Source organism: Drosophila hydei, unplaced genomic scaffold (assembly GCF_003285905.1).
Source record: "Drosophila hydei strain 15085-1641.00,03,60 unplaced genomic scaffold, DhydRS2 tig00000172-arrow-pilon, whole genome shotgun sequence".
In the NCBI taxonomy this organism is placed as follows: Eukaryota; Metazoa; Arthropoda; class Insecta; order Diptera; family Drosophilidae; genus Drosophila; species Drosophila hydei.
The window spans coordinates 601100-628640 of record NW_022045682.1 but is presented as its reverse complement, the minus strand read 5'-3'; the positions used below and the strand labels follow the sequence as shown (position 1 = coordinate 628640).

General features: G+C 38.3%; 5 protein-coding genes across 6 annotated transcripts; 1 reads left to right on the top strand and 4 right to left on the bottom strand.

The window, feature by feature from the left end:
• The first annotated feature begins 40 nt into the window (after nt 1–40).
• On the top strand, nt 41–3348 carry LOC111596131 (fidgetin-like protein 1). Its single transcript, XM_023310204.2, has 6 exons — nt 41–430; nt 490–907; nt 1243–1364; nt 1433–1868; nt 1926–2345; nt 2808–3348. Exons 1-6 carry the CDS (start codon nt 303–305, stop codon nt 2925–2927), a joined length of 1644 nt encoding a protein of 547 aa, XP_023165972.1. The 5' UTR covers nt 41–302; the 3' UTR covers nt 2928–3348.
• On the bottom strand, nt 3331–27023 carry LOC111596130 (mast/stem cell growth factor receptor Kit). The gene is made up of 15 exons (XM_023310203.2): nt 26669–27023; nt 9123–9476; nt 7899–8004; nt 7607–7837; nt 7357–7540; nt 6717–6949; nt 6626–6660; nt 6398–6549; nt 6298–6337; nt 5573–5738; nt 5354–5508; nt 5023–5287; nt 4638–4764; nt 3775–3880; nt 3331–3700 (listed from the first exon to the last, which is right to left on the bottom strand). The coding sequence occupies exons 2-15, from the start codon at nt 9426–9428 to the stop codon at nt 3350–3352; spliced, it is 2457 nt and encodes an 818-aa protein (XP_023165971.2). The 5' UTR covers nt 9429–9476; nt 26669–27023; the 3' UTR covers nt 3331–3349.
• Nucleotides 12159–14145, bottom strand: LOC111596133 (facilitated trehalose transporter Tret1). 2 transcript variants are annotated; one of them, XM_023310207.2, is made up of 5 exons: nt 13872–14145; nt 13473–13705; nt 13278–13408; nt 12857–13209; nt 12159–12793 (listed from the first exon to the last, which is right to left on the bottom strand). In XM_023310207.2, the coding sequence occupies exons 1-5, from the start codon at nt 13942–13944 to the stop codon at nt 12174–12176; spliced, it is 1410 nt and encodes a 469-aa protein (XP_023165975.2). In that variant the 5' UTR covers nt 13945–14145; the 3' UTR covers nt 12159–12173. The 2 variants fall into 2 exon arrangements, with proteins under 2 accessions (XP_023165975.2, XP_023165976.2); XM_023310208.2 differs by having other exon boundaries at nt 12857–13197.
• LOC111596134 (facilitated trehalose transporter Tret1-like) lies at nt 15010–17445 on the bottom strand. Its single transcript, XM_023310209.2, has 5 exons — nt 17173–17445; nt 16399–16631; nt 16195–16325; nt 15788–16140; nt 15010–15713 (listed from the first exon to the last, which is right to left on the bottom strand). The coding sequence occupies exons 1-5, from the start codon at nt 17243–17245 to the stop codon at nt 15094–15096; spliced, it is 1410 nt and encodes a 469-aa protein (XP_023165977.2). The 5' UTR covers nt 17246–17445; the 3' UTR covers nt 15010–15093.
• LOC111596135 (facilitated trehalose transporter Tret1-like) lies at nt 18492–20744 on the bottom strand. Its single transcript, XM_023310210.2, has 5 exons — nt 20563–20744; nt 19836–20068; nt 19638–19768; nt 19231–19583; nt 18492–19166 (listed from the first exon to the last, which is right to left on the bottom strand). Exons 1-5 carry the CDS (start codon nt 20621–20623, stop codon nt 18547–18549), a joined length of 1398 nt encoding a protein of 465 aa, XP_023165978.2. The 5' UTR covers nt 20624–20744; the 3' UTR covers nt 18492–18546.
• Nucleotides 27024–27541: the final 518 nt, after the last annotated feature.

The following is a 27541-nucleotide window of genomic DNA, read 5'->3' as shown; positions in this document are numbered from 1 at the left end:
CTATATCATGCTATAATATTTATTTTTATTTGGAGCAATATCAAAGTAACACATAGTCAGGCTTAAAGTAAATTTCAATTTAGAATATTTGAGTATAATTAAATTAGCGCCATTTAAATGATCGTTGCTTATCGAATGGCTGAGCACGACAGAAGCTGTTTGATACGACAGTCAGCTGTTAGGCACAGTCTATTAGCATAGTCTATCAAAAAACTATCGACCAACCGCCACTACAGCCTTTAGATCAGTCAAATTGCCGGGCAATTTTTAAGTGCGCTTCTTAAATTATAATCATAAGTAATATGACAAATGAGCTGTGGCCGAACGCCTATGCAGCTAATGAAGCTATTCGGCAAGACAAGGATGTTAGTGCTGGTGACTATCAGAATGCTTGGCGTAAACAAAAATTGCTTTTGGCTCATGCTACAAGGTAAGTGGAGATGAGACAAGTTACAATTTTGAGTTAAACAAAATCTTCTACTGATAAAGCAAGTCAAGTGAAGCTACCCGTTATGAAGTGCTTAAGGAGCATCAAGAAACATTTTCAAATGCCAGTAGTACGGAAATCTTTATAAATAATTGCTTAACTGGATGTCAGAAACTGTTGGCGGTGAGTCGACGTCAAAGACCTGCTGCTGGACTGCAATTAGAATGGCTGGAATGCTGTGAGGCGCCTGGCCGTTCATTCGATCATCCGTGTCATGGAAAATATGAGAGCTGCATGCGTGATGAAATAACTATTGACTTGCAAAGACCCCACCAATTAACAGTGACACCAGCAGCAAAACCATTATTGAGCACAAAAGTAACGCCTTCTATGACCACAGGAGCAACACCTTCCACAGCACCAGTCTCAGCTGGTGTCTTTCGCACAGCACGAGAACAGTTGTTGTTGCATGATATGCAGGTAAATAGTATAAACAAAACTGACGCCGATGATTGATGCCTCTCCTCTCTGTTCCAAGTGTCTTAGCGAACAGCATTTGTCGTCTTTCAATATATCTTACAATTAGATTAAGCATATAGATAACAATGAATCGCTCAATCAGCAATATTTTATGTGAAATTCAAATTTTGTTTGACTACAGCCTCTGTGAAAGAAAAAAGTATATGTACACATAGCATGTGCACAGTGTACAAATATTTTTGTTTTAATTACAGAATTGCATTGATTTTGTAGCCAGTAGTAGTTTTTTTTTTAGTAATATGCATATATACTCATGTATACATTTACTATTGCAGAAAAGCAAGCAAAACGTTGGTTCAGCTCACAGCAATATGATGGACTACAGAAAAAAGTCACTTGGCGGACGTGGACGCAGTGTAAATTCAAGTTTTGTGCAACCCGTTGGCCAAAGTGAGCCGTAAGTCTTAGCCTGCAGTCACTTTTAACTCGTCTACCGTATTTGACTCATATTTTTGTATGCTTTAGGGATGCTTCGGCTGTGCCAACCAAGCAATCTGTGTCGGTAACGCCTGCTGTACCTGCTCTACCTGTTCGGCCCTCCTTATCACACTTGGATCCGCTCATGGTTGATCAAATACTGCGAGAGAGCATGCACAAATACAAACCCATAGCCTGGGAGGATATAGCTGGTTTGGACTATGCAAAGTCAACATTCATGGAGACCATCATACATCCATTACAGCGACCAGATTTGTTTAAGGGCGTGCGTCGGCCGCCCCGGGGGGTTTTGCTATTTGGTCCACCCGGGACGGGCAAAACTTTAATAGCCAAGTGTATTGCGTCGCAGTCGAAAGCAACTTTCTTTAGTATAAACCCCTCTACTTTGACTTCAAAGTGGGTGGGAGAAGGCGAGAAGCTTGTCAAGACTCTGTTTGCGGTGGCTGCTGCACATCAACCAGCTGTAAGTGTATTTTAAATAGTGCGTTGAATAGTAACTTATATTTGTACTTCATTTAAGATCATATTTATGGATGAAGTCGATTCGTTGCTGTCGCAACGGTCGGATAACGAACACGAAAGCTCCAGACGTATGAAAAACGAGTTTTTTATTCAATTGGATGGAGCGTCAACCAACGAGGACGACCACATTGTCATCATTGGTGCTACCAATCGGCCTCAAGAACTAGACGAGGCTGTGCGTCGTCGATTTGTGCGTCGCATCTATGTTTCACTCCCAGTGGCTCAGGCACGTCAGCAGATAATTCATAAACTTGTACAGCAAATACACCACAATCTCAGTGACGCACAAATGCAAGGTCTAGCTGAGTTAACCGAAGGATATTCAGGCGCTGATATGGACAGTCTTTGCCGTTATGCAGCCATGCAGCCGCTGAGAGCCTTAACCAGCTCTCAGATTGACGCAATCGACGCACAGCAGGTAAGCAAAATGTCCCTTAAGTAGTTTCTTGTTACACCCCGCAACCATAGAAAATGAGAATGGAAGGTATAATAATTTCCTTAAAATGGGCAAAAGGGAGCATATATTGTCCTGTGTCCCTCTATGTTCCTTCATCATTACCAGTAACTATAAATGCTGGAGCATTAAAATATAAAAAATATAGTCATATGCAGTAGGGTTGTCAGTATTCAATATCTCATATCAATGCCCAATGAAAATCCATATTGCGGACCAAACCCATAATCCTCCAAAATTTGGGTAGACTTGTAACCAGAAAATAGAATAAGCAAAGACTAATGCAAACAAGAAAGGTAGAATCTTTAAAACATCAGATATACGTGGGGTATAGGGTATTTGCTAGTTGTGCAATCCAATCCAATCCCAATCACTTTCGTCTGGTTATCTGTGTAAAAAATGTTGTATTTATTCTTATTTGTGCAGTTGTCCGCAGTTACGATGGCCGACTTTATGGAAGCGTTGCAGCATGTTTCAAGGAGCATCTCAACGGAGGATGTGAAGCGTTACGTGGCTTGGAATCAAACTTATGGGACTAAAAGTTAAATGAAACCCACATGAATTTAGTGTTTTAAAGATGCTTTTATTTGCAGTTGGACATCCTCTACAGTTTACTTGTACTTTCGATTGCCTATCCTCAAGCTTACAGACTTATCACATGTATTGATGTCGCACATATACAGTAAAATGTGGAATGGTACACACATAACTAAAATCTACTTAAAAACAGGGTATACATATTCATATTGTTAATTAGCTCACAGCACATCAAAATTTGACTTCGTATACATCAGAGTTGAAAAACATTTAGACTTCGACTAGGTTCAAATGGGCTTATTCTGTTTTTGTTTTGATCAAGCTGCCACAGACGAATGCTTTAGAACAGCATAGCAAAAAGGACATTAAAAATAACATTTAGATATAGCTTAATTAACAATCGTACTAAATAAAATTGCATTTCTAGTAATTTACTCCCTAATCGGTGGAAAGACGTAATCGTCGCTCAGACTGTTAATATCCACGTAGGTGGTCTTCGGGCTTAATACCTTATAGAGGGCATCGAAAGTGGGCCGCTCCTCTGGCTCTTCCAGCCAGCACTGCAACATTATCGTGTACACCTGTGGCGTGCATATCTCTGGACGTTCCAGCCGATTGCCAGCCAGCAGAAAGGGTATCAGCTCGCTGTTGCTGATCGTGGGATACGGCGAGGCACCCAATGTGCCAATCTCCCAGAGGACGACGCCATATGCCCAAATGTCGCTCTTGCTAGAGTATACATTGTCTCTGATGGCCTCAATGGACAGCCAGCGCAAAGGTAACTGTCAGACAATATAAACATTTCAATTAACAATTAATTGACTTTTGGAACCTTTGGCTTTTCCTTGCCACTCACTTTTCGTGTTTTGGTATTCGTATAGATGCCATGTCTTGATAGACCAAAATCCGATATTTTTAATGTCTTGTTGTTGTCGATAAGCACATTGCGCGCTGCCAAGTCGCTGTTGATTAAAATGTATAGAAATGGGAATGGATTTATGAATTACAATTTTGAACACTGGAAAATGTGTTAAGCCGAAGATATTTACTAGATTAAACAATATTTAATATTTATTTACACAAAAATGTCTTTCGTGTCTTTTATATAAATACTTAGGAGTTAATTTGTAAATGATTTTTTTTTTTTTCAGAACAAGCAAGTCTGCTCTAGTATGCTCTATATACCCTGAACCCTGGAGCTGTTATTCAGACTATCTCCTAGTCGGAGACTCGCGACTAAAAGTCAACTCAAAACTTTGCTTCTGCTTAGCATATTTTATGTATAATTTATTCTTATGTGTGCCAAGCTGCAGACTTGGGCTCATTGTTTTTGACGTGTTCATATCCCTTATGCGATTTCAAAAAGCTTGAAGTTCTTTTTTTGTTTATCTCCTTTCAATATTTTGCCATGCAGTGAGTCTTCGTAACCGAATTTGATTTTCGTCTTATGCTGCAAGCACACAAAACTTGATTGGAAAACAAAAAAGTTTTCTCTGCGTATCCCATGCGTTATTTATGAGAGTAAAATGAAGCAAGACAAATATTTATTAAATGTCTTGCCTTCCCAAGCATAAACTTAATTGAATAAGTTTTTTTTTTAATAATGCAATAGAATTCGGTTCGCTCGTCTGGGTTAACATTTAATTACATTCTTTATGTTAGTTCTTATTCCTGGATGAATTTAAACTTGGAAGATGTTTATGTATACAATGAACTTACCGATGCGTTATCTCTTGTTGTTCCAGGAATCGCATGCCATTTGCAATCTGCAGCGCAAAATTGTGCAGCTCATTGTTGTCGAGTATGTACTCGAAAGCATCCTCCTCCTCCACAATGGTGTAGGTGGCTTAAAATATGTATAAAAGAACAGGTTGGGGTAAACGAAAAGCACAAGCAAGAAGAATGCTTTATTCAAAAATAGAAAGTTTTGGAGAAGTACTTTGCAGCTAAACACATATAAAAGTTTATATTTACAATTATTTAAATGAATTTAATATTTCATTAATATAGAATGTACAATTCTGATTTCAATCAGTTTTGTAAATATATTAATTTTTTTTATCTTGAGTGTCGCGCAGTCAGTTGAATTAATTTTGAAACTTACTTTCAGCAAAGGATGGCTTCTGTTGTCTGTGTGCAACCCCGTTTGATGTTGCATGCTGTGAGTTGGCGTAAGGAGAGGAGGAGCTGGAGGGGGACTCAAAGTCGGTGCATTGATTGCTTGCTTTGAGTTCAATGTAATTAACACTCTGAGGCTGTGGCAGTGGGGCACCTGCTGAGTTGACTTTTGTCTGCCTGCCAGTCGAGTGATTTGCATTTCGTGTCCTTGGCTGGCCCAGTTCCTGGCGAGCCATACGCAGATAGTTCAGCTTAAGCAGATATAGGAGTTCGATTGAGGCTGAACAAAGGAATTTGAGCTATAATTCTTTGCTTACCAGATTGCCACGTCCCACATACTCCATGATCATGAGATAGGGCGCCCGTATGGTGCAACAGCCCAGGAAGCAAACCACATTGTGATGCGTGCCGACGCCCTTAAGCATATCAATTTCAGATAGAAATTCGGCTGCTTCGTCTGCCGATGGATTGGCTAAATGCCCAAGTGCAATTTTAATTAATTCCACTTCCATTGTACATTAAATTTATTAGCATACCCTTTAACTGTTTGACTGCAACGAGTGTGGTGCCTCGCATGCGCCGCAAATTGATAGCTGTTGCCTCGTGTACGCGCCCAAAAGCTCCTTCGCCCAGAACTCGACCAATTTGAATGGCTGAATGTGGCACCTCGAATATGTCCGCCAGGCCCAAAGCCTGTGATTGCTGTGGAAGTGAATGACGAAGAAAATGTTAAGGAACATATATTTGGTGACCGTTAGAGCCAAAACTATGTCTTCGCTCCAAGCCAAATATTGATTGAAATTTATTTATTCTAATTTATTGAAATTCCATTCCATTTAAATATATTTAAACCTAAGCTAAAGCTTTCTTGTTGAGAATAATGTTGACTTTGTTATACTCGTTCACGTGGTGCAAAGAGTATATTCATTTTGTTCATGTTGTCTCGAGACTGGTAGTTTGAATTTTAAATTATTTAGTTTGAAATTATATATCTATGCTTTTTGTAGCTAGAGCTGCAGAATTTGAAACTTAAGTTAAGTATGTTTTTGAACTGCGAACGAGTATTATGCAGTCGGTCGCACACGACTGAAGTAGTCCAAAGTCTCGTTTTGTCCGGAAATATGATATCAACTTGATATATTTTTATATATTGAATCTCATTTCATTTCATTTCGTTTACAGCTTTAGTAACTCGACAATTTGATGGAATTTATGGCAGTTAAAGTAATAAATAAAGAAGTAAAGTTATTTAATTGTTTACCTCAATGTATTTGTCCACGTAGTTGATGTTGTCCTCCATGCTGGCATATGCGATGAAAAGTAAATGTATAAATGAATAATATAATTGGCGGTTAACTCACTTGACAGTAGCTGCTGCAAAGGACTGCATGTAAATCTGATTCTTATGCAGCTCATCCTTAGCCCGAGCTCGACGACGACGCAGGAGAAGTGTCAAGAAGCCCGCGCATACGACAGCAATTAGTAATGGAGTTATAATAATGAGCCAATTACTCTAGAAACCAGAAGGCATAAGCATAATGAGTCATGAGTAAGTTACGATTCGCTTTGAGCAGTTTCATCTCTCTCACCAGATTGACATCGCGTTGGAGTGGATTGGCTGGCACTGTTTGGAATGGTAATTAGTTCTGAGACTCGACCAAAGGAGAGGCTCTTGCTTACCTGGAAATTTGGTTACGCTGCGTGGCCCCTCACAGCCAGCGGGATCTATCATCATGGCCTGTAAATTAAGGGAAGTCTTCTCTTTCAGCTGCGTGCCCAGGTTGAGCTTCATGTTGCCATCGAAGCCCTTCGCTGTGGGCCGAAAATTTAATTCGCTCAGGTTGTAAATCCGATTAAACAGATTCTTTAGAACGCCGCCCCACAGCAGTGATGGATTAGTCTCCTCATTGATTCTGCGAAAAATTTGTATAGATTCATAGCAAAATTGTCCGCAAATGACTAAAACGCGAGAAGCTCGCGGGAATAATAAAATACGTAATGTTTGGAATTCACATCTAGCTGTGGCATCCACTTCCGATATATTCTTGTTTCGTTCAGAGAAAATGATTGGCTTGAATAATACTAGGAAAAGGAAACTCAAATGCATAATCAGTTCAGTTCATCGTGATGAGCTGTGTTTGCAGGGAATCCAAAATATATGTATTCGTCACTGGGAGTTTAAAATCCCTTTTTACGGAAAATGGAAAATTTCAAGTCTCTAGTCTGCGTGGCTTAGGGATCGCTGAGTTTATGGGGACAGAAAGGTGAAAGGACTGACAAGATCGACTTAGCACGTCGTCCTGATCCAATGGTAACTCACTTAAGTTGCATTTTGTATGACTGCAGTGCCTCGTGCAGATGGTTCTCCTGCTCCTTGCGCAGCTGCTCGCTGGCCTGTATAACGAAAATGATGCCGATGGTGTCATTGGCCTCCATCTTGGCCGCGGTGTGCACTTTAGGTGGCATGGGTGACAGCTGACAGGAGCACTTACCAGCCACGCAGTCTGCGAATGTTAGCTGAGTGGATTAATAACTCATTGAGAGACAGGAAAGAGGGATTCCACACGTACGTGGTATGAAAACGCGCATGGAGCGACGCACGAGTAAGTTTGATGTCTCCACAGTCACATTGTACTGGCAGCCAAACATGTAGTTGCAATCGGGGGACTCCACATTCGGATTGGGACTCTGTGGCAGATAGATGTACTTGCTGGGCTTCTGCTTGATGGTATATTCGCTGCAGGGTGCATCCGGGCAGCGGGTGCTGTTCACAGCACTCACCAGCACATTGTATGTGGTGCCTGAAATGTCAGTGTGAAGGGACTGAGATCGAAATCCCATTATTATTCCATAACTACTTACCGTTCGGCAGGGTGTCCTGCCAGCGCACCTGCAGGCGCGGAATCTTCTGCTTAAATAGCGTCACATTTACGGACAGCTCCGTGATTTCGCCCTTTCCTGGACTTAGCTGCGCCAAGCAATCAATAAATTAAATCATATAAAGGCGAGTTGAAAACTTGAAGTCGACTGCCATCGTGCAATAACTTAATAAAAATACGTTTCGGTCGTTAAATGTTTACAGATTGCAAAAGCTGAGATATATATTAAGTTTTCAGTTAATGCACCTTATTGCTATTTGAATTGAAACAGGTTTCACTGGAAGCGCGGCCTTTGTTTTTGAAGCAACTCAGTCAAATACAGCTACTTTTTTCCATTTATTGGAAATCCGACTTGCATACAGCCTTCAGGACCTTTTATAACAAAAGCCGCATCGAATTTATTTTCGAGAAAAAGTATGATAATATCAGTACAAGGGACTTATATCTTTTTTATATGTGCATTTACATATGTACGTATGTATATAGTCTTACATACTAATGATTAAAGTCGAGTCACATTCGTTAGTCGCTTCGTTATTGAATTAAACTCGTATTTTTCAGAAATCTGTGTTATTGCATATGATAAGCTTCTTTTGAGCAGCAGAATAATTGCATTAACTGAAAATTGTAAAATACCGAATTGTGATTTAAGCGAATATCTGCATGCCATATATTAGTTAAACTTTAGTATTGCATGTTTATTTTGCTTTATTAATAGTCCTGCTTGCTTGTTATAAACCGATAAATATCGATTTTAGTCTTAAGGATAGCAACGAGCTTTATATAAAACTTGAACTTTATTGTGTCATATATTTATATGAAATCTGCTTTTATTTTCCCATATCAATAGTCCTGCTTGCTTGTTCTAAATCGATTATATCTGAACTTTATGTATATTGATTTTATAGATATACCCTCAAGTCTTATTAAGCCTATAGATACCTATACTGCTGCATCAGTATATAATAGATACTAGAATCGAATATATGTTTAGAGTTATATATAGACTATTTTCTACTTCGACCAATCAGCCTCCCTTTTTTATTGGCAATTAGTAAAGCAATAACTTGTTTTTTTTAGCTACATTTTTAAAATCTCCCATTCAATTACAACTGCCAGCTTCAATAAATTAGATTTTCAAACTTTGTGCTTGAAAAGTTGATTTGACCTATTATTATATATTTAACAATGTCCCAAAATTACTTACCTTTAGGGTGCTTCTGCTTTTTGCTTTTCCTGATTCAAACTCTGTTCCATTGAAGTTTATGTTGTTGTTATTATTGCTGTTGCTGCTGCTGGTTGCTGTATTCAGTAAAATTGTTTGCATAGTTGGGTCTTCGGGCTGAATTGCGAGCATGTCCTGACTTGGCTTTGCCGTAACTAGAACGTGAATCGGAGGCGTTGGCAAGTTGTCGCTCTCACTCCGTGGCGACAACACTTCAGCCACATTGCTGGGTAGCAACAGCAGCGCAATGTGCGTTATGACCAACTTATACAACATTAACCGAAGCATTCTTCAAGTTTCCACTGCTCATAGTTGATATGGGGATGTCTGCTATTGCTGAAACATAATAAGGTATAATAGCAGACAACTGATGATGATATATCAGAATCATGACTCTTTAAAGAAGTACAGATATGAGGAAGTACGTGTAAATAAAACTAATTGGAGAGGTACATAGAGATAAGCAATCGCATACTTACTCCACCTTTATAAATATAACAAGTTAGAGTACTCCAATTATTCTACGCTTCTGTTATGCATACTTAACAAGCAACACACACACACACACACAGACACACACATACACATATACGCTCACATAAGTACGTGCTCCGCTTACTGCGCATTTTTGCATCTCAATAGTTGCGCTTGTGACTTTTACTATGGAAAATGAATTGTTGAATAACATATTTTCGTCAGGAGTAGCCGACGAGGACACATTTTAATTTTGTTGAGATTGGGGCAAAGTATCGAGAAGTATGCTGCTCTTAGGGAGGAATTTGATATGAGTGCTTACAAAGGAAAGCAATAGGTAATAAAATAAACATCAGCGCAGGCAAACAACGGAAAACTAATTAGCTGCATATCATAAAAGCTGCAAACGTGGAGACGTATACGTCGAGTATACGCCCTGTGTAACAGCTTTGGCCATTTGAACATTTTCCACACGTTATGAAAAACTCGGGTGGCTGTTATGACAATCGCTGAACTTGTATACAGCTGAACGTCACAAAATGGTAAATATTTCATGCATATAAATATATATATCCTGTAATTGATTGGGCTAATTGGGGTATATGGAATGGTTAAATTGAGTAATATGGTAATATGAGTAATCTATATATAGTTACTTAGTCAACAGCCTTAATGATAGATTAGGCGATAGACATAGAAATATACCCTGTAACTGAACAAAAAAGTTTGCTAATTAGAAGATACTTTTCCCTATTATTAATTAATTTTAACAGAGAGACTGACAACTTTGCCAGCTACAGGGTAGTCTCATGCAGTCATTCATGCCTTCTCATATTCGGCAATGACAAACGACAATTATACAAATACTTAGATTTAATTGTTATTGAAGCAAAACAAAACACGCGTCAGCAGAAAGCAACTAAATGCAATGCACTTAACGGTAGCATCTGTCACCTGTGTTTGTGTGCGTTTGATATTGCCTGTTATCTAGCGGACAGCAGAAACAATGCCTTTAGGTAATTTGCTCAAGCAAAGTAGTAGCTCGGCTTATAATGGGGCTTTATGTTGCCTGAAAAGCCACATGGCGTATGATTATTTAACAAGCTGATTATGTGCTTGAGCGATGGCTACCAAAGAAGCTACACACATGATGTCATGTTCCGAATTTGCTTAAAGCCCAATTATAACATAAATAAATAATGCAGCTCTAGTCGGCAATATCCGACTAGAAGATACCCTGAACACCTTATATGTTATACACCCTTCTTTCCTTTTTAATTTATGAATAAATTGATGATGTCTTTGATTCTAAGCCGAACTGCACATAGCCCTAAGCACATACAAAGACCACAATTTATTCTGTCTTTTGTGCATAGCATTGGCAATTGAATGGCCAACCACTTAGCTTGGCCAAACGATTTGTGCTCCCATCTGTTACACTGTTACCAAACACACTTAAATGTTCCGTTATATTGGAAATACAGTAGAACACACTACGGTTATCGGCAAAGGCAATCGCGATGATTCAGCAAGCGTACTTATGGTAGCTCTAAACAATAATATGTGTATATGTATATGTTTTTCCATTTTATTTTGGCTTTGATAGTCATAATTCTTCAAGTCATCATTGCGATAACAATACCGCGTATTTCTATATATACCCATTAAATTTGCATTGTGCACTTTCATCATATATATATATATATATATATATATATATATGGACATTTAAAGCATTTTCACATTTTCATTTTCGCTTTTCTGTTGACATTTGAGGTTTGCCGCGACGCCATTCGCCTCAGTTTAGCGCTAAGTGTTTTTCTGCTCAATGTGTGTGTGTGTATGGTTGTGTGTGTATTTGTCTTTGTTATTCGCCGTTGTCAGCGCCTGAACACTTGCTAAACTCGCTAGCCAGTTCGCTTTAGTCGAGCAGGATTAATGCACGTATTTATATATAGTAATGCTAACAAAGCTAATTGTTGACAAGGCATTAACAGCCCTGGGACTGGGTTGGTAGAGCCAGTAGCTAGGTCATAAATTAAGCCATGTCACAACGTTTTTTATTTTATGGCCCGCTTGCTGTTTGTTTGCTTTGGTTTAACGCCCTATCCAAACCGCTCGACCCCTTTCCTTTCAGGACCCGTTCAGTCCTACCAACTGGGCCATAAATGAAAACAGTTTTATGCTGTGCCAAAATCGCGATAATATTCCTCGTTGCTAGTGGCAGCAGAGTCTAATTACTATCTGGCAAAAGATAGCATCGTTATTGAATTAATATTTTAATCAGTTTTGTAACTAACACGTGATTTCACATAGAAAATTGTTCTTCTTTTCTCATTTCGTTTCAAATTTGAATGAGTTCCAATAATGCTCACAATTGGAATTTATTCAAATTTTTGGCATTAAATAATAATAATAATAATAATTTTTTTACTTTTCTAATTAGATAATTTGCATATTAGTTCAAAATGTAAATTATTCCAAAAATGTTCATCAAAATTATTAATATTTGATCTAATTTTATAATATTTTCTATGCATAAAATATAATCAGAAATGCTTAATCGTAAATGGATTTACCCTTAGTCTCTTCCACAAATATAACAATATAAATCAAACACAATGCGCTGACCGCTGCACAGCCCCACATTGTGACATCCAATCCCCAATACTCCATCATTAGTGGAAAAGCTTTCAAAGAGGTGAACGCAAAGCCACTGAGACAGCCCAAGCAAGCACTGGTGGCCGCTGCCCGTATTTTCTGAGGAAGGATTTCAACTAGAACTACCATTGTAACCGAGATAATTCCCACATTAGCCACAAAGATATTAAAGGCCATTAATGTGACGGGCAGCCAGGCCGAATAGGCGCTTAGATCCGCCTCAGTTTCGTCACCAAAAAACGCATACAGACCAAAGGCGCCGGTGCCTAATGCAGTGCCGGCACAAGAAATAATAAGAAGTATTTTACGGCCATGTCGATCCACCAAGTAGATGGAAGCCAGCGTGCCCACAATCTGCACTGCTCCAATGATAATCGTGTTTGTATTAGGCTCCAGCTGGGTGTGAACCCTCTCGAAGATGTTTGACATGTAATTGATGAAGGCAAAAGTGCCAGTGAATGCGTTGCCTATCATCAGCACAAGTCCCGTCATAATAGCTTTAATGGCGCGCTTGTTGCCTGCCCAGGAAAGAGTAAGGAAATGTCAAAAACTAGTTTATAGCTCATTCGATCAAAGCTTACAGAAGTCCGCCATGGTTAGGCCCTCGTTGCCATCCTCTTTGACCTGTTGCAGTAAGCCGTCACGCATTTCATCAAACTGTTTCTGATAAGCACGCTCCGACTCCTTGCTAGGCGCCGGACCATCGCAGTTACAATAATACTTTAGTGAACGTTTCGCATCCTCCTCTCGGCCCCAGTGCAGCAGCTGCTGTGGGGTTTCAGGAAATCGTGTTGTCAGCAGGAGATAGCATAGAGGTAGGGATATGACTACGAATGGAATCACGTGGTAGGGCACATGGGAGGCTATGATGAAGCCCACCATTATTCCAATATTGATGGCCAGGGTAAAGAAGGAGCACAGCCTGCCGCGTATACTACAAATGCATTTATGCAAATTGATTGCTAGCTGCATTTTCGACTGGCCAACAATTTGACCACTCACCTCTTGTCCGCGATTTCGCCAATGAAGAGGGGCAGCACTATAAACATGCCGCCCCCTGTTAAGCCGGCACACATTCTGGCAACGTACAACCACTCAACGGAGTCAGCGAAATATAATAGTAACCAAATACACTGAGTTAATAACATTTCATGTAAGTCTACCATTGCTCCAATTTAAATAATTTGCTTCACTAACCGTGTGGGGCACGGCAAGGCCATAGAGCGCCGCTTTGCGTCCGAAGCGATTCATGACGAACGAAAATAGGAAATTACCCGAAAATCCACCAAAGCTGATCATAGACCCTACCCAAGACGCCTCATTCACATCGATGACAAAGTCCAGCGGGGTCTCTGAAGCTGATTGCAGCTTGGGCAGCATAGGAGACAGCCAGCCCAAGCCGATGCCGTGGCAAAATGTAATTACTATAGCTATAGATAGTCAAGTATTTATTTAAATAGTGAAGTCCAATTCATTCTTATACAATTCCCAGTTCATGAAAGTAATATCCCCTTTGAATGACATCGGAAGCTCGTAAAGCAGGTCGGGTCTTAGTCTGCTCTGCCGTAAGCACTTCGTAAGCCCCAATAAACCTACCACTCAGTGTAGCCAACAGTTGACGACGAAAATCCTTCTCAAATATGCCCGACCCGAATATTTCGACAAACATTCTGCTGAGTTTCTTGTTTAATTGTTTTTTGGAACAATTTTGCAAGTAAAATTTCTTTATAGCTGTCTTTATTACCGCGCTCGACAATTATCTAAAATGTTTTCTAATGCTTTATGAATGCTGCGGGTTGTATATTCCATGCTATTCAATTTTGTGAATTGCGTCCAACTGCAGCATGAATTAAGATCGCGCCAGCTACTCTGTCCGAGAACTGATGAAAGCGGAGTCGTCCGAGCATTTATATTTCGAACGTATACCGTAATATCTTAAAACGTAACCAAATCTAAATCCTTGTATAAACACAATATTTAACAGAGAGAGCGTCAAGTTGCTGGGTTAAGGTGTTAGACAAAATTCTACTGAGAGATTGACATGCACTCAGCTTGTAGCCCGGGGGGTCTGTTGCCCAAAGCTTACGCTATTCTACAATCTTTATGGAGAGGTAAATCATCAGAGAGTGATGCTCGTACGTAATCTGGTTATCTTAAGTTTGAAGTATTCTCACCGGAACTCACACCGATTCAAAAAAAGATTTCTCCTTATCTGTGACTTTGCTTTCCGATGACATTGTACATGTTTCATGATCTTGCTATCTTAATGAATGAAAATTTAGTGTCTAGGCTGGACCTTATAGTGCCAGTGCCATGCCACACTACTAAAGTGATTGCCGAGCAAATACTAGGAATGACGGAGTCTGTACAGGCTAAGGTCAGTGGATAGAGATGAGGGTAAGGAAGATCAGAGGTTAAGGTTAATGACTATGATATCGAGGATCCCAAAACAGAAATCGATCTGTACTCCTCCTCGGCCTCGGTTAGAGAAGGTATCTATATTTTGAATTGTATCTCGAAATAGCAACAGTCTTATCCAAATGCAGATTAAAGGGACCTATGATGATGAATTTTTCGATTGTTATTCCATCAAATATATGATTGAGAAACATTTCAGAAAGATAGACAGAAATCTGCACAGACTAAGCAGATGTTATCTTAGATAGAGGTCTAAATCCACCATTTATTAATAAATTATTAGAGACACAAATTAAAAATATATTTTTTATTGTTATTCCATAAGGTAAGTGGTTGATAAGTTGATTCTATAAAAACTTATAAGAGTATAACATATCAAGGTGAGAGCCCGTTCTCTTACTTATTCGTAAATGGACTTATTTTTTGTCTCGTCGAGAAAGACAACCACATAAAATAGACATAAGACGCTAACTACAGTGCAGAACCATATGGTGACAGCTAGTCCAAGATATTCCATCATCAGCGGAAAAGTCTTCACGGATGTGAAGGCCAACAGGCTAAGACAACCAAAGCAAAAGCTCGAAGCAACTGATCGTATCTTCTGAGGGAGCACTTCAACTATAACTACCATTGTAATTGAGATAATTCCCACATTAGCAATGAAAATATTTAAGGCCATTATTGTGACGGGCAGCCAGGCGGAATAGGCGCTCAGATCTACGCTCGTTTCTTCAGCGAAGAAGGCATACAGCCCAAATGCACCGGTGCCTAATGCGCAGCCAATACACGAAATAATGAGAAGTATTTTCCGGCCATGTCGATCTACCAAGTAGATGGAAGCCAGCGTGCCCACAATCTGCACTGCTCCAATTATAATCGTATTAGTATTGGGATCCAACTGTGTGTGCACCCTCTCGAAGATGTTTGACATGTAATTGATGAAGGCAAAAGTGCCAGTAAATACGTTTCCCGCCATTAATATAAGTCCCGTCATAATGGCTTTTAAGGCGCGCTTGTTGCCTGTCCAGAAACAAATCGGAAAGAAGAAAGCAAATGCCAAAAACTAGATTATAATCCAATCGATCAAAGCTTACAGAAGTCCGCCATGGTTAGGCCCTCGTTGCCATCCTCTTTGACCTGTTGCAGTAAGCCGTCACGCATTTCATCAAACTGTTTCTGATAAGCACGCTCCGACTCCTTGCTAGGCGCCGGACCATCGCAGTTACAATAATACTTTAGTGAGCGTTTCGCATCCTCCTCTCGGCCCCAGCGCAGCAGCTGCTGTGGGGTTTCAGGAAATCGTGTTGTCAGCAGGAGATAGCATAGAGGTAGGGATATGACTACGAATGGAATCACGTGGTAGGGCACGTGGGAGGCTATGATGAAGCCCAGCAAAATTCCCATATTGAGGGCCAGGGTAAAGACGGAGCAGAGTCCGCCACGTATGCTACAAACATTTTTTCAGAAGAAATTTCTATTGCCCAGCTATAGTTTCACTCACCTCTTATCCGCAATTTCACCAATGAAAATAGGCAGCACCACATACAAGCCCCCGCCCGTAATGCCGGCACAGAATCTGGCCACATAAAGCATTTCAATGGAGTTAGCAAAATAGAAGAGGAACCAAATGAACTAAGAAATACCACTGAACTTTAGCTTCTTCAAATTCAAATCGCTTAACTCGCTCGTTTTTTGTTCAACTAACCGTGTTGGGCACAGCCAAGCCATATAGCGCCACTTTGCGTCCAAACCAGCTCATGATATAGGCGAAGAGGAAGTTGCCCGTGACACCGCCCAAACAAATTATGGAGCCCACCCACGAGCCCTCATGTACGTCAACCACAAAGTCCAGGGGTGTCCTTGACTCTGACTGCAGCTTGGGCAGCATGGGAGAGAGCCAGCCCAATCCAATGCCATGTGAGAGCGTTATGACAATAACTGTGAACAAGCAATTGGTTTACTATCTTTTTTGAGTATATCTGATCCCCACGCCTAATCTAACCATCAAGGCAACAACCATTGACTCGAACGACCTTCAAAGCATTTCAAATGTTAAGCATTAAACAAGAAAATTAACTTTACGTCTTGCACCTGCTTAAAAATGTGAGTAATCTTTGCTCTCCATCTCTTTTAATGCGCGTCTTAAAAGCATAAAAAATAAAATTTATTTATGGCACTCTTATCTTCTTTCTTCTTTATATGAATTTTTTGAGATCACAGCACCAGGTATAAGACATAAATATAAAATATTCCTGGATGAAAATAGTAGAGAAGTCTAAACGTATTGTGTTTTCTTGTTCCTATGTTTATTTCTCACGTTAGTAACGCACAGTTTTTCAGACCCACCTCGAATACTTGATATAAAATAATTTAAAGTTGTAAAAACCTAGATAACTATTTTGTTTACTTTTTCACCTCAAAAACCTAGCCGTCTCTATCACATCTAGTATTGCATATCCCAAAATTTCAGAAAACGTACCACTAAATGTGACCTGAAACTGGCGACGAAAGTCCTCCTTAAATATGCCCGATTTGAACATTTTCAGATACATTTCGATGAGATTCTTGTTTAATTTGTGTATATAATTATACAATTTAATTTAATTTCAATTATAATTATTGATTATTTTTGTCACAGTTTAAGTTTGCAATAGATCCTCATTTAAGTGTTGCATAGAAATAAAATTACTCCGATATGATTTTTCCATGCTAGTTAGTGAGATATTTGAAATCGAGTTAATATCGCGCCTGCTGCTCTGTACAAAGTATCTTGTGAAATACGAGGTGCCCCACTTTTATACAAGCAGCGAAAATCGTGATATCTCTAGACATATTCCAATCTTAATCTTTGTTTAAATACGAATTTGTCGCTGGGAGAGAGTAACATGTGTCCAGCTTATGGCCTCTGTCTGACGGTCAGGGAGTTGTGACGCCTCAAGCACTAGGTAATCTTTATAGATGGATAAATCATCAGCGTGTAATTATTAGATTAAAGAAATCTGCAGCATATTCATGCCATCTGCAACCGGTGTTACGAAACCCTTAAAATATGTCTCATTTCTAAATGTCTGCAGCCAAAATATATTGGATTTGCGTCACATTAAATTGGCTGTAAGTAAAATGCTTGGAAAAGCGTTACTCGTATCAATACTGAGATAAATTATATTAGTGGAATCAAAAATTAAATAACAAAATTAGATTTTATAAAATTTCAATTTAAAAGCTTGTGCGAAAAGGAATTTGATCAAATTCGGTCACCCTAATAATATTCATTTGTGCTAAATATGACCAAAAAATAGGTTATTACATAAATCAGCAGATTGTCTAATGGAGCGACTGCCTATCGGCAAGGAATTTCATTTTAAATAATGAGAACAGCATCTGGATATGCTGTTTATATCAGCAATAATGAGAGCTATCTCTTAATTGTTAACGAAAACTTTAACATTGTCAGAGGTATTATAACATATATAAAAGAAATAGGTTCTTGTTCTCATAATTGTCAATAAAAGCGAGCAATACGCCACACATTATATGTAAACAATCTCTTATAAACTTACAAAAGAGAGTAACTTCTAGTAGATCAATCCTGATTATCAAACATTTCTGTTATTTATATAAAAATTGCCTGCCTGAACCATTGCAAAAATGTAAGCAAAAACTTTAACAGTGACAGGGCTACCATAGTATAGAAACAGGGTCGTTATTAGCATGTGTCTGTAAAAGCGATCAATGCGCCAAAAATCAAATTCAAGCCATTTTCTTATAAATAAAACAAAATAATTAACTTCTGTTTCGTTCTTACTTATTTCGTGTTTTGTTACAAGTAATATTTAATTATATATATCCCTTATTAATAGTACATAGATTTGCCTTTTGTCTCCTCAAGGAAGACTACCATATAGAAAAGGCAGAACGTGCTAACCGCTGAACAGCCCCACATAGTGGCTGCCAGTCCCAGGTACTCCATCATTAGAGGGAAACACTTAAGCGCTATAAACGAAAAGCAGCTAAGGCAAGCCAAGCACAAGCTTGTAGCAAAAGCCCGAATCCTCTGTGGAAGGACCTCAACCAACACGACCATAGCAACAGATATTATGCCAACATTGGCCAAGAATATGATAAAGCCCATTATTGTCACAGGCAACCAGGCAGAGAGTACGCTTAAATCCGTGTCCGTTTCCTCCCCATAAAAAGCATAAAGGCCAAATGCTCCGGTGCCCAGTGCACTTCCCACACACGAAATAATTAGAAGTATCTTGCGTCCATAACGATCCACTAAATAGATGGATGCCAGCGTGCCCACAATCTGCACAGCCCCAATGATAATCGTATTAGTATTGGGATCCAGCTGCGTGTGAACTCTCTCGAAGATGCTTGACATGTAGTTGATGAAGGAGAACGTCCCAGTAAATATGTAGCACAGCATTAACATTATTCCAGTGATGATGGCCTTCAAGGCGCGCTTGTTGCCTGTTCAAAAGGTAAGGGACTTAGATAATAAAAAGCATTAAAGCTGTTCAAAATTTGCGCATACAGAAATCAGCCATGCTTAGATCCACATTGCAGTTGTTCTTGACTTGCTGCTGAAGGCTCTCTCTCATTTCTTCGAATTGCCTTTGATAAGCCTGAATGGACTTCCTGCTAGGTGACGGACCATCGCAATTGCAGTAATATTTCAAAGAGCGCTTTGCGTCCTCCTCCCTGCCCCATTTGACAAGCTGTTGTGGTGTTTCCGGAAATCGTGTGGTTAGAAAGAGATAACTAAGGGGAAGAGCCACTACGGCACAAGGAATCACATGGTAAGGCACATGCGATGAAATAATGAAGCCCAGCAATATACCAAAATTTATAGCCAGGTTGAAGAAGGAGCATAGTCGACCACGTATGCTGTGAAATTGGATGTCACTCAAATTGTAATTGACCATTTGACAATTCACTCACCTCCTGTCGGCTATTTCGCCAATGAAAATGGGCAACACCAAGGACATGCCGCCGCCCGTTAGTCCGGCACAAATTCTGGCCACGTAAAGCATTTCAATGGATTCCGCGAAGTAAAACAAAAACCAAATACACTGCGGAATTAACGTTTGACTCGACAATATTATGATTTTTGTGGGTAAGTGGATTTGGTAAACTAACCGTGTTCGGCAAGGCGAGGCCATAGAGCGCCACTTTACGTCCAAAACGGTTCATGATGTAGGAGAAGAGAAAATTGCCAGTTAAAGCACCCAAACTGAGCATGGCCCCTAGCCATGAGGACTCATGCACATCAATCACAAAGTCGACAGGCGTCTCCATTGAGGACTGCAGCTGCGGCAGCATCGGAGACAGCCAACCCAATCCAATGCCATGGCAAAGTGTGATAAGTATTGCTAGGTGGATAATTGATGTTCAATGCTTTTTAGTGAATCTCAACCTGAGTCTCCTTCCCCTGCTAAGCCATTCATCAAAGCAAACATAACTACTCAAATGCCATCCAACCGCTTGAAGCCACTCAGGCATCAAGATCGATTGAAATCCTGTGTTAAGTCATGCCTACATTAAGCACTGTTCAGATCCATGCTGAGCAAATTCAAAATAATTTTCTTTCTCTCTCGGTTCAGGCTGTTTTAAATGCTCTTTTGAAGCTTTTAAAAACTTAAGGCAACTCTAAAATTTCCTCTACTTCTCTCTTGTTGCTCATGTTCTTAAGAAACCTTTTAAGATAATTTGAAGCTATGCAGCATTAATGCACACTAGATATATATCTATAAGAAGTTAAGGTTCTCAAAACCTTTTCTAGTTGTCATATAACTTTATATATAAATCACAAACACTCGACTGTCTTAATCATAGATAGAGTTCTTCTTATAGAACTTCTCTTTACCACTCAATGTCACCAGCAGCTGTCGCCGAAAATCTTTGCTTAATATACCCGATCTAAACATTTTGTTGAGGCTTTTGTCTTAATTTAAATGAAATTGTTTTTTTCTAAAATATATATTGTTCTGATATGGGTTTTTCATGCTATTCACTTGAAGTTCACTTGAAAACGCGCGTGTTGCCCTGTCTGAGTTATACTCTCGAGTAACTTGTAAAATTCGAATTGTGGCCTAATTTTTATCTGCAGCGTAAATTGTGATATCTCAAGACGTATCTAGTTTTAAATCTTTGTGCAAACAAATTAGAGAAGTTTCAGCTGAGAGAATATTTGCCCAAAGCTCTGGCAGCTTTGACTCTCTCGTTATCTTCATAGATGAATAAGTCACATTCGTGATGCTCACTGCTCTGATAAAGTCTCTTAAATAGTTTTGCTTTGCTTGAGCCATCAAATTAGTTTGCTCCAGCAATCTGGAAAACCTGACCAACAACAAATAGTTTTGGGGCAAAAAGTTTGTGAAACGCTGACTTCATTTAAGAAACTTTGAAAATGTTTTCTATTCATACATTAAACAAAATTCGAAGTAAATTTTGCTGTACTCCAAATCGAAACAAATTTAACATGTACACAAAGTGGGAAAAGAAGTTACACAATGTTGATTGATTGTCCACAAATTATGGGGGTGCGGGAAATCAAATAGAACATTCAACTTTCAAAGCTGTTAAAGGATATAAAGTCCTATAAGAGTATCGATATCTTTGACCTCACTGTACCTTAGTCATCCGTATTTAGTTACACTTAAGGAATCAGCGCGAATATGCCAATCACTACAACGGAAGCCTTTTATTGTGTTTTTCCCCGACTTCTGTATAATACAGTAACAATTCCCTTGAAGTTCGTTGCATACCTATGTATGTGCAGGGTATGTGAAGGCAAATATGTTAGCGTAAATGTAAAGCACAAAAGCAAACTTTGATGACGTCTTTTGTCATGCTTCGACTTTGATGTGGCAACGACTGCGACTCGTTCGCATCGAATACCACCCGATAAGGTACAAAGCCTAAAGCTTCAACTTGCCAAATCAGTGAAGTCGATATAGTAATATGTTGACAAGCTAGTCTGTTCTGGTGAACAGTGCTCGACTGGAAGATGCCCTGTCTAATGGGTATAATGTTTATTTCAGTTTGGGTTTCTTATATTCTACATTTTATCATACCCTGTTGAAGAATTCAATAGATTTTTATACACCATTTTTGCTTATGTCACCGGAAAGTATTTAATATATCAAAATGGATTAGCTTTGAATGTTTTTGGCGACTGCAATAAACATATGAGTGTGACTCCCTTATAAATCTATATAGATATATAAATATATATATAATTATAATAAAATTCCAGTTTTCTTTTAATTATCTGATAACTTTTGTTAATTTATACACTTTTGAAATGATAATTGTAGTTTTTCAAGCACCTTGATATAGTCTGTTTTCAGTGAAAAATATTATCAATTCTATATATGCACTTGATAGCTATGTAATCTGATCATTTAAGCAATATAATAACAATGATAATATTGTCCGGCCAAGGGGGACTTTTCATTTTTAAATTGTCTCCCAATGTCTACACTTATTCTCTTGTCGCGATTCTTATGTTTTATCCTTGATCTCTTATCTTTTATATCTTTTTCTTCTCTCTTCTCCTCTCCTTGTAGTTTGATAACCTTTTAGCAAACAAATTTAAACCCAAACCCACTTTTCAAGACTTATTTTCTGGTAGAGTATTAGCACGAGGAGACAAGCTTTGAACAAATGATTTTACTTTAAAGTCTTATCGCCCTTTAGCAGCGAGTTCAACGTCGCAAATTTTATGATATGTATTGAATTCTGTTTAATGATAAGTTATATATATATATATATATATTATATATGTACATATATATTCATATATATACACTTTTACGTCTAATCGTTATCGTGGACGCATTCGATGCCTTGATAAGTTCAATTTGTATTCTATTTTATGGCAACTTGAACAGAATTTTTTTGTTGATTTTGTGATTGTTGGTTTTGTTGTTTGGATTTTTTTAGGGTAAACTAGAAATAAACAACGTAAAAAACTGCCAAACGCGGAGGCTACAGATGTGCCCAATCGTTTGGCGTGTTGCGCTGCCAGTTGGTATTATTCTTGTTACGCAGGGGGCCCATTTGCGTCGGTTTCCTTGCCATTTTGGCCATTTCGAGCCACTAGCGCGCAGCATTTAGCTCAATGGGCTTTTGGCTGCGCGAATATGTGTGTGTGTGGGCTTTGTCACGCGACTGGGAATTAACCTGTTGAACACACAGACACGCTTCATGGCTGGCGATAAGGCTCTTCGGGTATGACAAGTATTAATAAGCCAATAATTTGGCATTGTTCTGGCCGCCGCGTGGACTATCGAACTTTAAACCTATGTTGCGGGAACCACTTTTATACACGCCAGCCACCCTCTATTTGGTCTGCTTGCAAACGTTCTTTTTTAATCTTTAAACAAGCCGCATTGAAGGCTAACGCTGCGTATACGCAATTCGATGATTGGATACACATATTGCGTATACAAAAAGCATTCCAAATGAAAATTCAGGATACAATGGTTCATGCAGCAGTCAGTTAATATAATCAGATCTCGGTTCACTCGAGATAAAGGGGTAAACACAAATCTGTTCCGTATTCAGTTCACTCGATCCGGTTAATGCGGATACGAATCACAACTATAATGTCGATGTATATAGGTGTTGATGCTTATAATCTAGTCGGGCATGACCACCTAAAATCTACATAAATTTCTGTTTCTCTTACATTAAAATGCAACCAACAGTTGAACTGTTTGTTCAACTCTGCGTATGCGTGTTGTATATGAGAACATTTTATCTTGCGTGTTTTATTTCAGTTTTTGAAACAAAAGCAAACAAAAGTTTTTCAGTTTTGCAGCATTTCATATTTCGTGGGAATAACTCGAAAATGTAACTGAATAATTGCGGGCTTAGTTTATATCTCTCTGTGTTTATCTATGACCTCAGCAACTGTTGTTGCCGTTTGGAAGCCGCAAATGCCAACGGCAACTAGACTCAAACTGTGGCAATGTCAACGCCTTGGCCGTATATGAAATATCAATGCAAGTGCAACAACTTTATATAAGATAAAACATACAAATATATTTGAGCAATATAAAACAAATTCTCAATTAATAAATGGGAAACTGTTGGAATTCTGAAATATTTATTGAATTAGATATATGCAAAAATATGCAACAGTGTATTTGGGTCAAACACTGCAAAATGAATAAAGTTCTTGCTTATCCATCCATCATAGAGCCACAGGACTAGGTCTCGATATGCGGCCATTTCAATGTCTGCATTTTTTGTTGCCTCTTTTCACGCTTTCTGTAATTTAAAATATATTAAAATCATTTTCTTTGACCGCACACCTCCAGATCAAAAATATTCATAGCTAATAATTTTAGTGAATTGTTTACTATTTCTTTTTAAGGGGAATATGCTTCATTCAGTTTTACAATTCACTCAGAGTAGAAAATCCCAAATATTTGTGTTCATTCGTGGCAACAGTAAATATTCAATTTGATCCAGTTCAATTCTGTTTTTTATTTATTTAGCTATTTGTTTATGTGGCTCGGCATGCGGGGTCTGTGGGCGTGCATGAGAATAATGTGTGACGCGCTTCGATCAAATAGGAAGGAAGAGCCAATTTCTTACAATTACCACAGTGAGGGGCATTTTCTTTAACAGAAAAAAAATACCATGTAATTAGAAATGTGCTGCTGACTTATAAACATAAGAGGTAAATGGTTGCAGTCAGGCGTCAGCGATTGCAAGATACTCGCTCGAATAGAACTCTACACTTATCTAACCATCCATTTCTATTGCTTGCTATTGCAAATATAATAGAGTTTCTTAAATAAAACGGCTATAGTATTTCCCAATTTACCACGCCTCTAGTGGGCGTACTGGGAAAATCCTAGGAAAAGCCAATATTTTCCATTTACTTTGTGAACAAGTATAAAAACTAGGAAAAAAAGAGTTTTTTAGTTGTTTTTTTGAGCGAGCAATATTTATCGCGCCTGTTTATTTAGATTAAATGTGTCTGTGTGTATGTGTGCGTGAGAGAGAGCGAGTGTGTTGAACTATATATACATTTTTAGTTTGAATGCTTAATATTAATAAATTATATGCTTTTAAGCAGTTCGCGACCCACACACACACATGCACGCAGAGCCAGAGTCAGAGGCGGACCGAGCCAACCTCGATAACAATTGTTGTATTTAAGCTAGCTGCCAATTTGATAATTAATCGAACTTACATGCACACACACACACATATGCACGCACACATATGTATAGAAAATGGCGTCGCATTGCTTATCACTTGAAGTGCTCATTGCTTAATTTGTCCACACAAAAGAACTAAATAAAAGAGCAAAAGCAAAGCGAATAAAAAGAAAAAAAGAAGCATGACTAACGCGCACAGTAGTCGAACCGTGCCATGAAGACAATTATAATAGGCAAAGGGGGCGGTGGCACGGCACCAAAGCCGACCAATTGGTGGGGGACTGGGTGACGACCCCTGTGCAGACCCAGTTCAAAAGTCCGTCCAAATCAGTTGTACCTGAACACAGATACGCCAAACAAATCAAAAGCAACTTCAACAACCCGCACACACACACACACACTCACACGCATATTGAGTCGTTTGACTTGAGTTCAGAGTCAAGTCAAAATTTGTTGCGCAGTCGAAAGAAATTGAATCACAATTTCTCAGATTGATGAACGACCTGCGACCTGAACAATGAACGAGCTAAACAATGTATCCTACTTGTAAATTCTATATAGAAATCCTAGGGAATACATATATATATATACATATATAACAAATATATATATATATATATATTTAATTTATATATATGTTGAGTGAGTTAAGATTAAATTTAGCTTTGATTTATGGTATTCGATTTGTGATTAGGCAAAGGCAGTTCAGTTGTAGTGGAGCACAAATGTTGAAGACACATGTGCATATATATTTTGAATATAGAGTATATAGGATAGTATTTTATATATAGTATATAGATATTAATAGTATAGTATATAGTATAGATTGTTGATTAATATGTCAAGCTCTCTATTAATAATGAAACTATTTTTAAACTCTAAAAGTATAATATAAATATTTATATACTATGCATACAAGGAATAGATTTGCAGAACAGAAGTTTTCTTCCAAAATGGTATATTTTATTGATATACAAAATTTTTTAAGAATTGCGTGCAATGTCCGTTCGCATGAATGCAAACCATTTCGCAGCTATTAAAGCTAAAGAATTGAAATTTGCAGCATTACAGCTTCTAAAGACGTGAATTTTAAATTTAATTTATATAGATAAATAGAAGATATATCCATGGCCATAAATAAATTGTGAATTCTATATTTGAGTTACTCTTGACTTCTTACTCTATTGATTTGCGCTAATTTGGTGGCGTGGTAACTCGGGAGTAAGCTGTATCTTCCACAACTTTGGAGTTTAAGAGCCTTAATCTTGAGCTCTTCTTAAGATTAACCAAAAAGTCAGTCAGTGATGTTTTCCTGATATGCATCTATATCTTTAAAGATAATATCTCTGCTCTACTGGAAAGCCACTCAAATTTGAGACTTACAAACTGTATTTTCGTGTAAATAAATATTTTATGAAAGTAGCAATTCAATGACAAGAATATAAAATTCATGCATGCAGTAGAGTCTTTAGAAGTTCGTCTAGCCGAAGCTAAATATTATTTCTTGCTCGATACTATTTGTTTTTTTGGTATTGCTATCTAATCAAGGCCAAAACGTCTGCGGCCTGCCTGATTCCATTTAAAAAAATTCAAAGTCAAAAAAACAATGGTGCACTCGAGTGGCAACAACTAAGTCAAAAATATATAATATATATATCAAGTAGTATACAAATATTTAGTCTAAGCTCAAGCATAACTCTTAAGCCAGGCTTAATTTCAGATTGATTTAAAGAAATTGCAATGAAATGGAGATGTGGAAATATAAATTGAATTAGTGTGAGAGGCACTTACCACATCAGATGTTGCCAGTTGGTGTCCACTCTAGTGTTGCCAGCTAAGGTACACTCTAGTGTTGTGTAAATTTGCCTTTAAATTAGTTTTGTTTTCCTCTATTTGGGATTTTGGTTTTGCTGTATTTGAACTGAACTCTCTTTGGAGTTAGCCAAGTCGTTGAGCATTAGCTTTTGTTGGCACTAGACTAACACACACGTACACACACACACACATATATGGGGCTGACGTATTTGTATTTGTTTGCCGTTTTACAGCACTTATCCATTTAACTAGTTTGAACAGCAAATGGTTAGAATGCGAGGCTCTTTTTGCTTAGAATAACTTTTTTGCTTGTCTTTTTTATTATTTTTGTATATTTTAGTAATATTTATTATTTATTTAATTGAAGCATTTCAATTTAAAATTTCGATTTTCACTTGAAATACTTTTTAATATTCCTGTTCAAATTGATGTTTGTTTTTAAATTCCTTATGCAAATATGTTGGAAATATCTCTAACTCACGCACACACATTTGCTATGCAAATAATATTTATTTATAGTTGACTTCACGCAATTTTCCACGCTTTTTCTATTTTCATTTGCATTTTCATTTTCATTTCAATTATCTTCTATTTTTGTTTTCTTAACTCACTATGTTTGGCTTTCACTTTTCAAAATTTGCCGTCGCGCGCCAATTTTTGTTGCATTAACTTTAATTTGATAACGGTATCTGTGTGTTTTGTTGCCACTGGCTGTGTGAGCCGCACCGCGCCGACCCGAACAGAGCAGACCAGAGACGTTGAAGCAACAAGCGTTTATGCCGCAATGATAAAAGTTTGTTAACTGTGAATTTTGTTGTCTCAGTTGCTTTTCGGTAGCAGCGAAAGCTC

What these genes read in the sequence shown, in the direction of transcription:
- LOC111596133 (XM_023310207.2), bottom strand. Translation starts at nt 13,944, where the DNA reads ATGTTTGTCGAAATATTCGGGTCGGGCATATTTGAGAAGGATTTTCGT. An exon ending in GGCGAAATCGCGGACAAGAG is followed by an intron (nt 13,210 to 13,277) that starts GTGAGTGGTCAA and finishes ATGCATTTGTAG; the next exon opens with TATACGCGGCAGGCTGTGCT. An exon ending in CCTAACCATGGCGGACTTCT is followed by an intron (nt 12,794 to 12,856) that starts GTAAGCTTTGAT and finishes TTTCCTGGGCAG; the next exon opens with GCAACAAGCGCGCCATTAAA.
- LOC111596131 (XM_023310204.2), top strand. Translation starts at nt 303, where the DNA reads ATGACAAATGAGCTGTGGCCGAACGCCTATGCAGCTAATGAAGCTATT. An exon ending in CTTTTGGCTCATGCTACAAG is followed by an intron (nt 431 to 489) that starts GTAAGTGGAGAT and finishes CTACTGATAAAG; the next exon opens with CAAGTCAAGTGAAGCTACCC. An exon ending in CTGCTGCACATCAACCAGCT is followed by an intron (nt 1,869 to 1,925) that starts GTAAGTGTATTT and finishes ACTTCATTTAAG; the next exon opens with ATCATATTTATGGATGAAGT.
- LOC111596135 (XM_023310210.2), bottom strand. Translation starts at nt 20,623, where the DNA reads ATGTTTAGATCGGGTATATTAAGCAAAGATTTTCGGCGACAGCTGCTG. An exon ending in GCTGCTGGTGACATTGAGTG is followed by an intron (nt 20,069 to 20,562) that starts GTAAAGAGAAGT and finishes TTATCCACCTAG; the next exon opens with CAATACTTATCACACTTTGC. An exon ending in TCTAAGCATGGCTGATTTCT is followed by an intron (nt 19,167 to 19,230) that starts GTATGCGCAAAT and finishes CCTTTTGAACAG; the next exon opens with GCAACAAGCGCGCCTTGAAG.
- LOC111596134 (XM_023310209.2), bottom strand. Translation starts at nt 17,245, where the DNA reads ATGTATCTGAAAATGTTCAAATCGGGCATATTTAAGGAGGACTTTCGT. An exon ending in GCTTGGCTGTGCCCAACACG is followed by an intron (nt 16,326 to 16,398) that starts GTTAGTTGAACA and finishes GGTATTTCTTAG; the next exon opens with TTCATTTGGTTCCTCTTCTA. An exon ending in GGTGAAATTGCGGATAAGAG is followed by an intron (nt 16,141 to 16,194) that starts GTGAGTGAAACT and finishes AAATGTTTGTAG; the next exon opens with CATACGTGGCGGACTCTGCT.
- LOC111596130 (XM_023310203.2), bottom strand. Translation starts at nt 9,428, where the DNA reads ATGCTTCGGTTAATGTTGTATAAGTTGGTCATAACGCACATTGCGCTG. An exon ending in TCCAACGCGATGTCAATCTG is followed by an intron (nt 6,550 to 6,625) that starts GTGAGAGAGATG and finishes TCTGGTTTCTAG; the next exon opens with AGTAATTGGCTCATTATTAT. An exon ending in CGAATACCAAAACACGAAAA is followed by an intron (nt 3,701 to 3,774) that starts GTGAGTGGCAAG and finishes ATTGTCTGACAG; the next exon opens with TTACCTTTGCGCTGGCTGTC.